The sequence below is a fragment of the Chrysemys picta genome, chromosome 2, assembly GCF_011386835.1.
Source record: "Chrysemys picta bellii isolate R12L10 chromosome 2, ASM1138683v2, whole genome shotgun sequence".
Lineage (NCBI taxonomy): Eukaryota > Metazoa > Chordata > Testudines > Emydidae > Chrysemys > Chrysemys picta.
The window spans coordinates 160,131,790-160,147,088 of NC_088792.1; the positions used below are offsets into that span (position 1 = coordinate 160,131,790).

The 15,299-nt window shown below is 51.5% G+C and overlaps 1 protein-coding gene across 4 annotated transcripts in view; it reads left to right on the forward strand.

The window, feature by feature from the left end:
• LZTS1 (leucine zipper tumor suppressor 1) overlaps positions 1–9,768 on the forward strand; it is a 39,562-nt gene extending 29,794 nt beyond the window's left edge. For 2 of the 4 annotated variants that reach the window (XM_005285086.4, XM_065584616.1), the window contains exons 2-4: positions 1,296–1,786; positions 4,839–5,657; positions 7,379–9,768. In XM_005285086.4, the coding sequence (XP_005285143.2) occupies positions 1,433–1,786; positions 4,839–5,657; positions 7,379–8,056 (1,851 nt within the window). In that variant the 5' untranslated portion in view covers positions 1,296–1,432 and the 3' untranslated portion in view covers positions 8,057–9,768. The remainder of the gene's footprint in view (positions 1–1,295; positions 1,787–4,838; positions 5,658–7,378) is intronic. The other 2 variants (XM_042840346.2, XM_065584617.1) reach the window with 1 other exon arrangement.
• The last annotated feature ends 5,531 nt before the right edge of the window (positions 9,769–15,299 follow it).

The following is a 15,299-nucleotide window of genomic DNA, read 5'->3' on the forward strand; positions in this document are numbered from 1 at the left end:
CATACTGGTCTCCAAACAGATGCGCGGGAGCCCCAGGTGCAGCCGAACGAACCATTTCATTTATGTCCTACCATACTTCGAGACAAAGCCCCAGCAGTCTGCTTGGAAGCTGGTAATAACAGCCCTCCAGCACGGACCAATGAACGCGCCAGGAGGTTGTCAGGATGACTAACAGAAAGCTGACCAATGCCCCACCACAGGAAATCACATACTGCTTTCTGTTACCTCCAACATACCATGGATGTGTTTGCTGCATTAAAGCAGTTTGTTTTTGCAGAGGGCCGGGCTTTAGGAACGTGATTTTGACTATGTACAGCACCTGGCACAACAGGGTCTTGGTCCGTGACTGGGGCTGTTAGTGTACCACAGTACAATAACAATGAGAGTCAGGAGCTAAGAGCCACAGAGCTGGCTAGCACTTGTTGAAGGTGACATCTTGTTTTCAGAATGCCCCAGTCCTGGGTTAGAGACTCCCTCCCTTGTCCATTCTGGCAAACAGATGCAGCAAGTCATTAAGGAAAGACCTTGTCCACATGTGGGACTAGCCCCGAATCAGCCACCGGTGGTGGGCAGTCAATGCAGCTGCAGAAGTGCTTGCCACTGCCGACCCCGGGAGCAAGCCAAGGTTTTCTCCGGCTACGTTAATTGGGTTGGCCCTAGTGGTCAGCACTGGTGCAGCTGCACCAGCTGCTGAATCAGGACAGTTCCTGAGTGTAGACAAGGCCTTAGACAGCATTCTGAACACTCCAGAAGGGAGCCTGGGGGGTGTGTGTGTGTGTGTGTGTGTGTGTGTGTGTGTGTGTGTGTGTGTGTGTGTGTGTGTGTGTGTGTGTGTGTGTGTGTACGCGCACCCACAGCCCCTCCCTGTTCAGCATGTTGGGTGCCTGACGTGCTGTCTGTTCGCTCCATGGGACACTGGGAGCACGCCCCCTTTGTGCTTCAGAGCCTGGACCTGGGGAAGTGGCGAGAGGGACCTGCAGTCTCTGACCCAAGCAATGCTTGGTCCCTCTGCCGAACCTGGCAACAGGGGGAGGGGGCAGTTTTTGTGGTGTGGACACTTGTCCAGCAGGAACTGGAATTGGACCCAGCCGCTTAAATTCAGAGACTTTAAGGCCAGAAGGAACGATTATGATCATCTAGCCTGACCTCCTGCACAGCAGTCCAGAGAACTCCCGCTTCGGCCTTCCCCCGCCACCCCCGTGATCCCTGCAGCCCCCAGCAGAGAGATCCGAAATGGATCCATGCACTTGAATTCCCTGTTCTATCCTCTTCCATTCACTTCTTGTCTCCTGCAGGTTTGCAACTCCTGGGTACAGCGAGATCTTTGCTATGACTGCAGCACAACTTGTCTCCACCCTTAGCCAGGACGCCACCGTAGAAGACACTCCTGGGGTCTCCTCTCTCCTCTACATGCCATCAGCCCAGGAGCATCATGGGGAGTGTCAGTAGCCTCATCTCCGGCCACAGCTTCCACAGCAAGCACTGCCGGGCCTCCCAGTACAAGCTCCGCAAGTCGTCCCACCTGAAGAAGCTGAACAGGTATTCAGATGGGCTGCTGAGGTTTGGCTTCTCCCAGGACTCCAGCCACAACAAGTCCAGCTCCAAAGGCAACAAGAATGAGGACTTCTTTTACATCAAGGTCAGCCAGAAAGCCCATGGCTCCCACCGGACAGATTACACGTCACTCTCCAGCGGGGACCTGGGCAGCCAGGCAGGGGCGACTGGCATGGACTTTGGCACACCCACTCCCCAGAAACTGATGCCATTTTCCAATCAGCTGGAACTGGTTAGTAACAGAGACCAGTCACACTGTGTCTAAGGCCTTGTCTGCAGTGGGGGCTTGCCCCAGTTTCAGCCAGTGGAGTAGCTAGTGGCATTAATGCAGCCTTTAAGGCAGATAGGCTGTCCTGCTAGTTGCGCCAGTGGAGCTGCAGCTGTGCAAATACAGTAGCAGCATATAACCATTTGCCTTGTCTACATTAGGTGCAGCTACACCGACGGCTGAAATCAGGGCAAACCCCTACAGCAGAGAAGACCTAGGGATGGGTGGGATATGACCAGTTGCAGATTAACTAAGGGAGAGCTGTTGATTACGGCAGCACAAGGGGTTAGGACCATCAGTGTGATCCAGTGGTTAGAGCAGACAGAGTCAGGACTTAGGGCAACCAGACAGCAAGTGTGAAAAATCGGGAAGGGGGGGGGGGGTAAATAGGAACCTATATAAGAAAAAGACCCCAAAATCAGGACTGTCCCTATAAAATTGGGACATCTGGTCACCCTAACAGGACTCCTGGATTCTATTTCCAACTCTGCCACTTTGGGAGAGTCACTTTGCTGAAACAAAATTCCCAATTCCACCAGCCGATTGAAGGCCACTAGAGAGGTGCAGAATTGTTAATATCAAGCCCCAAGAATGGTTTAGTTTGAGATTTCATTACAAACTCCAAACCCAGACCAGTTTCCCGAGAAGCTTTGCTCAAGTTAGCCTGGGACTGGTTTATAGCTCCCAGATAGTCACTGTGCAGCCTCGGGGTTTCGGGTGGAAACCCTGGTGGCACTCAGCTGGTTGGGTTGAGTTTTGCACTGAGTTGCTGGCTTTGTTCAAGTTCATATTGGAGCTCAGGAGGCAGGCAGGGAAACCTGTGTGGACTTAAATCAAATAAAAGGTTTGCCAGACCCCATTGTGAACTGAAACTGCCAAGATTCCCCCAGCCCTAATAGCTCCATGGCTGCTCAGTGTTCCTGTGATTGAGGCTTGCAACATAGCAAGCCAGCCCCGGTAACAATGAAAGTGAGAGAAAAGAGAAATAAAAACACGGTGTGGAGCTAAGACACAAAAGAGGAAGGATGGTTGTGAGGTCACGGTGCTAGCCTAGCACTTATGAGATCTGGGTTCAGTTCCTTGCTCTGCCACAGAATTCCTGTGTGGCCATGGGCACATCCCTTAGTCTCTCTCTGTCTCAGTTCCCCATCTGTACAGTGCGGATAATAGCAGCGTCCTACCTCACAGTGGATTGTGAGGATAAATGCATTAAAAGATTGTGAGATGCTCAGATACTATGGTAACAGGGGATATGTATGTACAACAAAGGAGAAACACAAGAGTCTATAAAGAGGAGGCTTGAGGAAGCTTTTCACAAGGCAGCCGCTGCTCTTTAAACAAGAACTTGGTTACGAAGGAGCTGAGCACTCCAGTCAAGCTCTGACGGCCAGAGCCAGGAATTAGATTGATAGCAGGTCCCTGTCTGTGCCGCTGGAGAAGCTGCAGTTTACAAACAGCTTCGCGCTGCTCCTGCACTGAAACGTTTCCATGACCAAGTGTGGCTTTAAGGGCACTCGCAGCAGAGCTCTTCCAGTGACAGGAAATGACCCAAACAATCCCTCCTAGGGCCACAGACCAGCAAGGGAGCAAGGCCCTGTGTAAAAAGTAGTACACATTTGCCTCAGGAATCAGAGCTCGTGATCCCCAGGTGTTCAAAATAATTAAAAGACTGGCCTGGTGCTACAGGACACGGGCTATCTACCCACTGGTAGTCAGCCCAAGAACATGGCCTGTCCACTATTGCAAAACAATCTCTGGACCACAAGCCCATGTTACAAGGCAAATAGTTTTGGGACTCCCCTCCCACCTAGCCCTAAAGAAAGGGAGAGTGGTCACAACACCCCAGTTGTGAACCCATGATCTAGTGATTAGATCAGGGCCCTGTGAATCAGGGCTCCTGGGCTCTGAACCCTGCCCCCTGGGTTGCCATTTGCACCAGTGCCCACTGAGTGTAACATGCCAGGAGATCAGACGGGTGGAGATCTCACCCCGTTTTGCCCTGGTGCAAATGACTGCACCAGGCACAGGGTACTGGGGAACTGGGCCCCAGGGCTCCATTCCCGGCTTTGGGAGAGGCGTGTTCTCTGTTGGGGAAAGCAGGAGCCTGGGTTCTGTTCCCAGCTCTGCCCTTGAGTCACTGCGTGGTCTTGAGTAAGTTCCTGAACCTCTGGACCTTAGTTCCCCATATTGTCTAAAATGGGGGTAACGCTCCCTCCCTCTTTTGGAAAGTACTTGAGATCCCTGCAAATATGACAGTTATTTAGTAACCAGACAGCCACATTCTCCTTTTCAGTGACTGGGTTTGCTGCGTGCCCCCTGCATGTTCCCATCCCACAGCTCCAACCCTCATTGGGGTAGGCAGCAGCTCCAGGGGTGAGCCGAGAGAGAGCGCTATCCCTTGGCTGAGCTGCCAGGAGCCGGGTCTGTCCCAGGGCACCGTCCAAGGAAGCAACGGGAAGAAAAGCCTGAGGTACCGCGAACATCCCTTCCCCTGCCTGCTGCACCGTTTAGACCCAGTGGACACAGGGTATTTCAGTGCATCTGGGAACAAACAGCGGTTATGTCCTTGAGAGAGGCAGAGATAGGAGAAGCAAAGGAAGCTCCCAAGGGAGGAGAGTGGCTAGAGGCTAAGCTGATTCTGGAACTCCGAACTTCCCCCATCTGCCTCCCCCCAGTGGTCAGCTAGTTACATGCAGTGTTGCCAATTTAGTCCTTTTCAACACCTCCCTCTAATTTCAGTTCCCGGGGATGCACTGGAACGCAGGCCAGCACAATTCCACAGGCAGGGATCTCCCTGCCCGCCTCCTCAGTCCTTCCGCCCTCCTTCCAAGTGGGGCAGCCCCGCAGTGAGTCAGCCAGCAGGGTTCAGCTATGCTCTGGGACCCCCTTGCAGCCTCAGCTGCCTGGGACCCTGCCCTCATGAGGGTGGCATTAGAAAACCTACAAGGGATTAAGCAAAAAGGAGTGAGATCTGAGGCCTTGGGTACGCACTGATCAGAATCTCTCTTCTCTCTAGGGCCCAGAGAAGGGCGTTATAAGGCCAACCGCCTTTAAGCCAGTGATCCCCCGCTCAGGCGCGATCCTCCACTCCTCTCCGGAAAATGGCAGCCACATCTCCCAGCAGCTGCACCCTCCGGACAAAGCGAAGGATCAAGAACTCAAGCCTATGTTGTGCTCTGGAGGTTTGTCGGACTCCGGCAGGAACTCAATGTCCAGCCTCCCAACCCACAGCACCACCAGCAGCTACCAGCTGGATCCCCTGGTCACCCCTATGGGGCCCATCAGCCGTTTCGGGGGCTCGGCCCACAACATCACCCAGTGCACCATCATACAAGACAGCAACATGATGAGCCTCAAGGCGCTGTCCTTCTCTGACAGCGGCAACAAGATCCTCAACCCTGGAAAAGCTGCCCACCACCACCACGAGAAAGCCTCCTGCATCCGATCTCCCATCTCCACAGATGAGTCCACCATCCAGGAGCTGGAGCAGAAACTGCTGGAGAGGGAAGGGGAGCTGCAGGAACTGCAGTGCAGCTTCGAGGAGAAGGAGGCCACCTCCTGCCAGGCCTATGAAGAAAAGCAGAGGCGCTGCAAGGAAGAGCTGGAGGGGCTGAAGCAGAAGTGCAACAACAAGCTCAAGCAAACCTCTCAGAAGATGCAGCGGACGCAGCAGGTGCTGCACCTCCAAGTGTTCCAGTTGCAAAAGGAGAAGAAGCAGCTTCGTGAGGAGCTGGAGAAGCTCATGAAGGAGCAAGACCTGCTGCAGACCAAGCTGAGGTCCTATGAGAAAGAGAAGACCAGCTTTGGCCCAGCGCTGGAAGAAACTCAGTGGGAGGTGAGGCAGTGCTCTGTTTTGAACACACTGAACCCACACAAGTGGGGGGTCCAAATTGCTGCGACTGCAAAAATAAAAAAAATGGGTATGCACATGAAAGTAAGGAGATTGCACTCCCAGATAGGCAGGCAGGCATGCAGAGACAGTAACTGTGCAAACAGGTGATTGCACAGTTACCCTTTTTGGGGTCTACAAATGCTTTGTGGCTGAGCTCATTCACACTATCTGTCGCATTTATGAAGCATCCAGAAATCTAGTATTTAGGCACCTAAGGCCCAAACCAGTGCTTACTGAAATAAATGCCAGTTGCCTTTGGATTAAGGGGGCTTTCTGGATGCCAGCCTGTTTTTCTGTGCTCACATATACTGCACTGAATGTTGTTGTGTTGGAGCAATTTGTGAAGGTAGTTATCTGCTGTGTGCGTGGATGCGTTATTTGTAGGCACAGAATACAGAGACTGTCCATTTAAGATGTTTTTCTTGCTTGCCGGGCATGTGGAGGCTTTGTAACATATTGATTTTGATTGATCCTGTGCCCCTCATGACATCCTGGCATCTCACATCATTTAAAGACACAACGATGACATTTTAAAAACCCTGTTATTAAAATAATTCAGTTAATGAAACAGCCAATCACACAATACTTCCAGTTATAGTCTGTTCCCCCCTCATCCCCCAAGGAATTATAAAGCTGCCTTACTTACATGCTAAGTAACTACCTGGGCTTGACTTGGTCAATTTATCAGAGTATTAAAACCTTCCCACTGCATGCCTGTGTTTTATATAATCTCCTTATTGATTTGATATCGTTTAAAAAAAAAAAACAGGTAAGCTGCTGAAAACTCAAGCAGCATTCCCCTCCCTGCAGCATGAATGAAATATGTTAACGTGTCCATTACAAATGGATGTACAGAGCCATCGCTATTGATGGACTATTGTGTACATTAGAGGATGGCAGCAATTCAAAATTGATTTTAGCCCTTCCCCCCTCCCGCCCCCATGTGCTGATTTGTTTTCATATTTCTACTGATTTGCTCCTAAACTGAAAACCCCAAAAATGAAAATCTCAGAGGGTGCCCACACTGAGCTGGGAGCAAGGCTCTGGGTCCAAGCTCAGAGCATTCCCCGGAGCCTCTGCCAGGGTTGCAACATCCACATTGCTGTTTGGAGTATGCTGGCGCAAGTCCCATCGACACAAGCTTGTGTAGACATACCGTTAAGGGCCAGGTTTTCAAATTAGCCCTGTGCTTTTGGGTGAACGGTGGATGCTGAGCCCTTCGAAATCTGGCCCTGAGGGAGATAGGAGCTCAGTGCCTACTGAATTTCAGTAGTATTTGAGTGCCTAGCCCGCCCCCTCCCCCCTAGGCTCCTTTGCAGTGTATGTCAGGATCAAGGCTGGGATTGTCAGAGACCCAGCGCCAAGTTTAGGCACTACATAAGCCCCACTCTGGGGACTGAATTTCACCTCAGTGAAGCTATTTTTGGGCGTCACTGATCTATTTGCAATATTCAGGGATGGTGCCTGGGTGTAAAAGTCCAATGGGTAGTGTAGAACTGTGCTAAGAGAAGGTTTCTCAGCCAGGACTCCAGGTTCTATTCCCACCTCTGCCATGGACTGGAATCGGATGGAGCACGTGTGAGTGACATGGTGGTTTTTGTACCGCTTTGGCGTGTGATTTTAAGCAGGGGCCCTAACGCTGGCTGGTTGGTGTCCCCCCACAGGTGTGTCAGAAGTCTGGCGAAATCTCCCTCCTGAAGCAGCAGTTGAAGGACTCCCAGATGGAGCTCAATGCCAAGACAAGCGAAATCCTCAGCCTGAAAGCCCAGCTGAAGGACGTGAGGGGGAAGATAGAGGGACTGGAGATGAAAACCCAGGACCTGGAAGACTCCCTTCGCACCAAGGCCATGGAGCTGGAGGTGTGCGAGAACGAGCTCCAGCGCAAGAGAAATGAGTCGGAGCTGCTGAGGGAGAAGGTGAACCTGCTGGAGCAGGAGATTATGGAGCTCCGGACGGAGCTGACCATCCTCAAGGAGCAGCGGAGCGATGGGAGGGACGGGATGGCCTCCGCCAGCCTGGCTGTGGGGATGATGGAGGATGTCCAAGCCCTGCAGGGGGAAGTGGATAAGCTGAAGGCAGAGCTGAAGGAGGAGAGAGACAAGAACGAGCAGATGACTTCCGGCTTCCAGCATGAGCGACAGATCTGGAAGGAGGAGAAGGAGAAGGTGATCCACTACCAGAAGCAGCTGCAGCAGAGCTACCTGCACATGTACAAAAGGAACCAGAACATGGAGAAGATGCTCCAGCAACTGGCTGCAGGGGGAGACGGCAGAGAGCCCATCGACCTGGATATCCATGGCACCGATGTCCCCTACGAGGACATCATAGCCACAGAGATCTAACGAGACCTGCTCTCTCTCTCCCCCCACCTCACAGCAGTGGGGAGGAGGGTCTCTTTCAGGCAAGGACTGAGCGGCACAGCCCCATGGGTCTGTTCATGCCGGACAGCCCATGTACAGTTTGGATGAGCCGTGTATGTATTAGCCAAGCTGGTTGCCCAGCCAGCTCAAGAGCCCCTGGTGTGGCACCGTGATGGTGCCCCAAGCTGCCTGTCATGTTGTGGAGGTGAAAAAAAGCGACTCCTGCTAATGGTGACGTGCCGGCATCCGCCCTTCGTGTCTGATGCATCCTCAGCAGGATGCTGGTCTCCCACTTGTAGGACTGAGAAACAGAGGTGGGGTGGGATGGGGGGGAGGGTTGGGGATTGGAACAGGAGTTTAGCAAATGATTCTGCAATCAGGGAATAAAGTGACACACTGGCCAAAATCTCCCAGGGGTACAGTAGGGGCCACTGGGTCACAGTGACTAAGGAAACCAGCCCCCTCCAGTGTGTAACAAACACATTGGTCCAGCCCCTGGAAGGCGGCGGCCAGGGACACACTCCTCCTCCTGAGCGCCACGGGAAATAATGCCTCATTTCAACCACTGAGCCTGGGCCCAAGGGCTAAGAAACACACTGAGCCAATCAAAAAAATCTATTTATCTTCCTCTAGGGGATTCTGGTGTCTAGGATTTGCAGGCTTTTATTCCTCTGCATCTCGAGTCCAGTGGAACCCGTCCAGACTCCAGTCCCTACAGGCCAAGGTGGTATTTTCGCCATGCCAGAGACTTGGATTAGCATCCCAGGTCTGCTTCTTCTCTCCTTAGGTTAACATGACCTCAAGAATCACCACCCCAACTAGCTAGTTCAGGACCAGGGACCAAAGGGAGCCCCATCCATTTCTCCTTGGCTAGCAGGATGATGGTGGGTATGTTGGAGGAAGGGCTGGAAATTAGAAGATGCCTCACAGTCTCTGACAGGGACTAGGATGAGGATTGACCCTGTGCCCTCAGGCAAAAAAGAAACAAGTTCTTAGAACTGCCAGTAGAAGGGGACCAATCTCTAGGGAGCATTAGCTGACAGTGCTTATCAGTTCAGCTTTGTGCCGCCCCAAACTGCTTCATGCCAACGACGCCCGTGACTTCAACAAGCCTGACTGTCTCGCCTCCAGAGCTGGTCAGAAAATGCTGAAAGAGTCTTCACAAAAAAATGTTGAACATTTCATAATAATTTTCATCCGGCAGGTTTCCAAAAGGAACCTTTTTTCACCTATTCTAAAGCTTTTGCAAAACGTTTTTATTGCAAATGTTCAGTTTTGAAAATTCTGAGTTTAGAAAATTTGCAGCATTTCAGTTTTAGAACTCAGCCCCTGCCCCCTTCCTCCTTTTGTCATTAAAAGGGGAAGGGGAGAAAAAGGAAAAATAACAAAAACTGAAAACACCAAATCCACAAATGTTTAGTTTACAGGTTTCATTTAAAAAAAAAACCAAAAAACCAATATTTTTTTACAAAATGATTTTTTTTTTTTTGCAAAGATTTCCATTTTAGGAAAAATAGCCACTTTCCAACTAAAATATTTTTTGTTTGACAAATGTTGACCAGTCCAGCTCAGCTTCTTGCTGCTTTTTGTGTCTGGTTGCCTGAGGAGGATGGAGGTAGTCTGTGCTTTTGGGAATTACAGACTTCCCACGTTTTACTGGGTGCATAAAATTCAAAGCCATGTAGCCAAAAGCACTCTTTGAAAAGCCTGCCTTGTGTTCTTCCCGTCCTCTCTCTCATCGTGGAGCTGGGAGCTACCAAAATATCGGTCCATCTCATTTTTCCCCCCTCATGTTGGTCATTTTTATTTGTGTTTATTTTGTTCCCCACTCCTATGCCATGATCGAAGTTCAGGCTAGAAAGAAAGAAAGAAGCTTGGCCCTCAACAGCTGCTAAATATATTCTCATTACAGTTCAGATCCCCATATTTTATATGCCAGCCAAGTACAGGTGGGGTCAAGGCCAACTTGGTTACTGTCAAGTTCCACCAGGTGGCAGCTGCTGGAGTTTGGCCATCACCTGTTTTAGATTCACTGGCCAAGGGTCCATTGTTCCTAAAAAACACCTTCTAAATCACTACCAAATATTTACAGCTTTCTTTGGTTTCTTGGATTTTAGTGGTCATGTGGAAAAGAGAGAAAATCCCCACACATAGCTGAGCCAATGCACCTTGATGCTGACCTCCGTCTCTCCATGCTCTTCTAGCCATAAGGAAACCACCCCAAGGTGGGACTGCAGGTCTTGACCCAGCATAACCGCTGATATTGCAGTGCTGAACAGTCCCACCCTTCATTGCCATTGTGTCCTATCCCTGACCCAGAAGAGCCTTTGGTACTGTGGTCCCCTCTTTGCCCTGCAGGTGCACCTCCATCCTGACCCGCATCACTCCGTTATTCCAGGCCTGGGCCTCAGCAGAGGATGAATTGCACCAAGTCTCACATAGCTAGGGAGGGGGGTGGCTATGTGAACCAATGCTAGTGAATGACTAAACTGAGCCCTGGGGCACTCTTCTCACATGTGACCTGATGAAGATGTGGAGCTCAGGGAGTTGATGCTCCATTGTCCTGTACCCTGTGCTGTCACATTCACCAGCACAAGTGGGTGTGAAATGCTGCCATACCAGAATGGTAGTTCTCTACACCCACTTTGCACCGGCATAAATAACTGCAAAAGATGCAAGGCAATGGGCAGGATCAGGCCCCAGGTTTCCAAGGGGAAAAGGCTACTGCATTATCATCCGCCTATCTTCTCCACATGCCAGCCAGGAAGCTGGGTTTAAGGATCTACCCTCCAGAGTAAAAATATGCATAAATTACCATTTCCAAACCACACTCATCTCTGGAGAATCCCCTCTGAAGCCAGTGTTGCTACCCTAGGGAGAAACCTGCCTCAATAGGTATCCTATGTCGAGCTAGGAGGCAGCTTCCCTGCTCACTCTCTGATTCCTCCGCATGTTCCTGCCTATCGAATGCTGACTGCCGCCTTATTCGCCGTGCCATTAAGTCAGTGGGTTCTAGGCACAGCTGGTGACAGGAGCTTGCAAGAGAAAAGGATTTCATTTTGTTTTCTAGCCCAGGCTTAAAACTTCCTGCAGCCTTTCATGGGAGGATTACAAAACTCCAGCATGTAAACCAGCTCTGCCGTACTCAGCACCTGCCGAAAGCTGCTGTGAGCAAACTGGGCTTCATTGTCCTCACATTGGTGCCGGTTTGATCCCGTTGTGAGGGCAGGTCCTGCAATGGCCAGAAGGCATGAAACCGAATTCTCAGCCACAAGCCTCTGAACGCCTTTTCAGTGCATGGGGATTTTTAGTGCCCAGGAAAGCTGGCTCGGCAGAAGCCAGAAGCCTCTATCCACGGAACAGGTACGGGATTGACAGCAGCAGGTCAGGAGTCCCTGACACGCTGCCTTCCCACCGTGCCCCCCGCTCCTTTAAGAATGAGAGGAGAGTTCAGTCTCCGTGGCTCACTGGTTTCTCTCCTAGCCAAGCCTGCCAATCAGGAGACCAGTTTGTGCCAATTGCAGTGGGGTTTGTAGTGCAGTGGGGACATTAGTCCCCAAAAGAACTGGGCCGAGATCCATCAAACTCCCTTCATGTGGGCTGGTGCACAGCCGCCAGCATTCAGCCATGACCCTCTGGGCATGAATTCAAACTGATGAGGTAGAGGCAGTCACCCCTGAGCCATCCAATTCCTAAGCTAAAGCTGGAGTTCAGCCAGTGGTCTGGAGGTGAATGGACTTTACATTCTATTGCCAGCACCCCAGCCTACCAGCTTCTAAACTCAAACCAATCTGTGCCTTGTGTGTTTCCCCAAACAAAGCAAAACCAGGCGTCATTCTGGAAACTATTTACATTTGGATCAAACGCGACAGGTGGGCAGCACAAGCTAGTCTTTTCCTCTGATGGGTTAGAGAAAAGGCTTTGGCCACCACCACCATCCCATCTACTGTGCAGTCCCCAAAATCAGAACCCAACACTCAAGGGTAGGAAAAGGCCCAGCCCATCCACCATGCGCTGATTCTCCATGGCCCCTGCATTTTGTGTCATCATTTCCACCAATGCAAAGCCACTGAGCTGGATTTGTATCCTGCAAGCCAGCCCGAGTAAGGGGCAGCACTGATTAGGAAGAATTCCACATTTTAATGTTGCGAGGATTCCTTCTTTTTTTTTTTTTTTTTTTTAAATCAAAGGAAACAAGCAGTAAGAAAGTGGCACCAAGTGTCTGTTTTCAGCTTGCTCTTCAATACCAAACCCTGGGCTGGAATTTCAGAGGTGTTGAGCACCCATGAATTGTACCCAAGTTAATGGAAGCAGCAGGTGCTCAGCACCTGTGAAAGATTGGGCCATGATTGTGATGTGAGAGATCCTCATGATGATAGGTAGGTAGTGTAATCCACAGATAAGGCATAACATTACAGAAAGCTTACCTCCCATTGGTGCACAGCTAAGTTCAGGCATATTAAGGCTCTGATCCTGCAACTGCACACATATGCTTTGTATCCTGTAACCCACACAGAGCCCTGTCTCCAGGGTACCACACAGGTGCAGATACAGGATTGGGAAGTAAATGATACAGCTCTTCAGAGAGCACCTCAAACTACAACATCTGCATCGGGATTCTGAACACCTAGAAGTTCAGGGTGGTTTTTGATAGACTCATTAGAAAGATAACAGCGATTTATAAAATTTGGATCCAGTTTCAGATTTCAAACCCTAGGCTCTAGATGTTACCCATATCTTCTGAAAAGATAGTTGGGATATAATTTGAACAAAAGAAAAACTATAAGGGAGCAAGACTATTCCGAACCTAAAGGCCAAGTCTTGTGATTTATCCTGGTCCCTTCTGGTATTACAATCTAGAATAATCCAGATTTCAGTCTGACCTCCTGCAGAACACAGGCCAGAGAATTTTCTGCCCAGCAGTTCTTGCCTCGCGTGGCAGAGCTACAGCACACCTACTGGAGGCCAATGGGTAAGCGCCAGATGCAAATGGACCAAGAGATGCAAACGATACATCATGCAAGAAGAGCAGAATTGTTCCTGACCAGGATCCCTTGACTAGTTTTCCACAAGGCACCAGTTCATGTCTCATTAAGGCCCTGCTCCTTCCCCATTCAAGTCAAGGGGCACAGTCCCATTGACTTCAATGGCACCCCATGGGAATTCCTTGTATCACCAGCCCCATATCTTCCACAAGCGCTGTACAATGTGATTGACTGGAGATGCTGCCTTTGCACAATGCCGTGTTTGACTTTGACCGTATGCATTGCCAATGTATCACTCTTACGCTGTCCCACCCACCCAAGGGGAGAGGCCAGGTTTTAGTCTGTATAGATTAGATATTACCTTTTTTCTGCAGGTTTTTAGATGTTATTTCTGGTGACTGATGTAAACTATGGTAATTTTATGTTTTTATTTATATTATAAATAAATTTTTTAAAACCTATCCTCATTCTCTCTAAGTGGTATTTTTTATAGATGTTTAGGGTTACCATACGTCCGGTTTTTCCCGGACATGTCCGGCTTTTCAGCAATCAAACCCCCGTCCGGGGGGAATTGCCGAAAAGCCACACATGTCCGGGAAAATGGCCGGCACTTCCTCTCCCCCTGTGGCTCTGCTCCACTCCTCCTCTCTCAGATTTACAGAGCAGAGCTGCAGGAGCCAGCGCTACTGGCTCCGGCAGCCCCCCCCCCCTGCCTCCGGACCCCGAGCCCCCAGCCAGGCACTTCTCCTACCCGGCTCCAGCTGAGCTGCTCCCGCGGTGCAGGGTCCAGAGGCAGGGGGGGGGGCTGCCCGAAGCCGGTAACGCTGGCTCCTGCAGCTCTGCTCTGTAAGTCTGAGGGGGCGGAGCCGAGCAGCTCGGCTGGAGCCGGGGAAGGGACGTGCCCAGCCAGCTCTGGGTCCTGAGGCAGGGGAGGGCTGCCCGAAGCCAGCAGCTCGGCTCTTACATTTTGAGCGGGGAGGAGCAGCTCAGCTGGAGCCCAGGTAGGAGAAGTGGGGTCCGGAGGCGGGGCTGGGGGGTGCTGAGTGGGCCGGGGGGGCCAGGGGGTGCTCAGCCGGGGTCCGGGCCAGGGGGTGCTGAGCGGGCCGGGGGGCCGGCGGGGCTGGGGGGTGCTTGGCCGGGGGTCCGGGGGCTGGCGGGGCCAGGGGGTGCTCGGCCGGGGATCGGGGGCCGGGCCGGGGGGTGCTGACCGGGCCGGGGGGGCGGCGGGGCTGGGGGCCGCTGAGCGGGCCGGGGAATGCTCGGCCGGGGGTCCGGGGGCCAGCGGGGCCAGGGGGTGCTCAGCCGGGGGCCGGCCCAGGCTGGAAACGCCGGGGGGGGGCAGCCTGGGCCGCTCCTCCTCCCCCCACACCCCCCCTTACCTGCTTCAGGCTTCCCGCGAATCAAATGTTCGCGGGAAGCAGGGGAGGGGGCGGAGTTGGGGCGGGGACTTTGAGGAAGGGGCGGAGTTGGGGCGTGGGCGGGGCTGGGGGTGGGGCCGGGGGCTGGTGGAGTGTCCTCCTTTTGGAGGCTCGAAATATGGTAACCCTATAGATGTTACACCCAGAAGGGACCACTTTGATCATCTAGTCTGACCACCTGCATCTAGCCCAACAACCTGTGGTTGAATAACCAGTCATGACATTATAATCTAAATAGACAAGGCAGACAAAGGAAACATTATTATCCCCATTTTACAGATGGGGACCCGAGGCCCAGAGAGATTAAGGGACAGATTTGCAAAGGTATTTAAGCGCCTAAGGATGCAGATAGGTGCTTTGGAATATCCCAAGGCACCGATGTGCTTTTAAAAATCCAGCTAGGTACCTATTTGCCTCTTTAGGCATCTAAATACCTTTTCAAGTCTGGCCATAAGTGACTTGCCTAAGATCAGACAGGGATTCTGTGGCAGAGGTGGGAATTGAAACCAGATCTCCTGAGTCCCTAGCCAGTACCGTAACAGTTCTTCCTCAACTTTAAATGAGTGCTACTTCAGCAGCCTCAAATTGTCCAGTCTGGCTTACATCACAGCAGTCGAGGTTGCTAGAAGAAAAAGCTTGGAAAAGATCATGCAGTGATGCATGGATGCAAAGAGAGATTTAAAACAATATGTGCAGTGACATTTTAAGTGGCATGCACATTGGCAGAATCAATCCATGAACCAAACATCCTCCTAAATATTAAACCTAATCCCCAGAGTCCCTTGCCCGTAGCCAGCATTGCATCCTCTCTAGCACACAGTG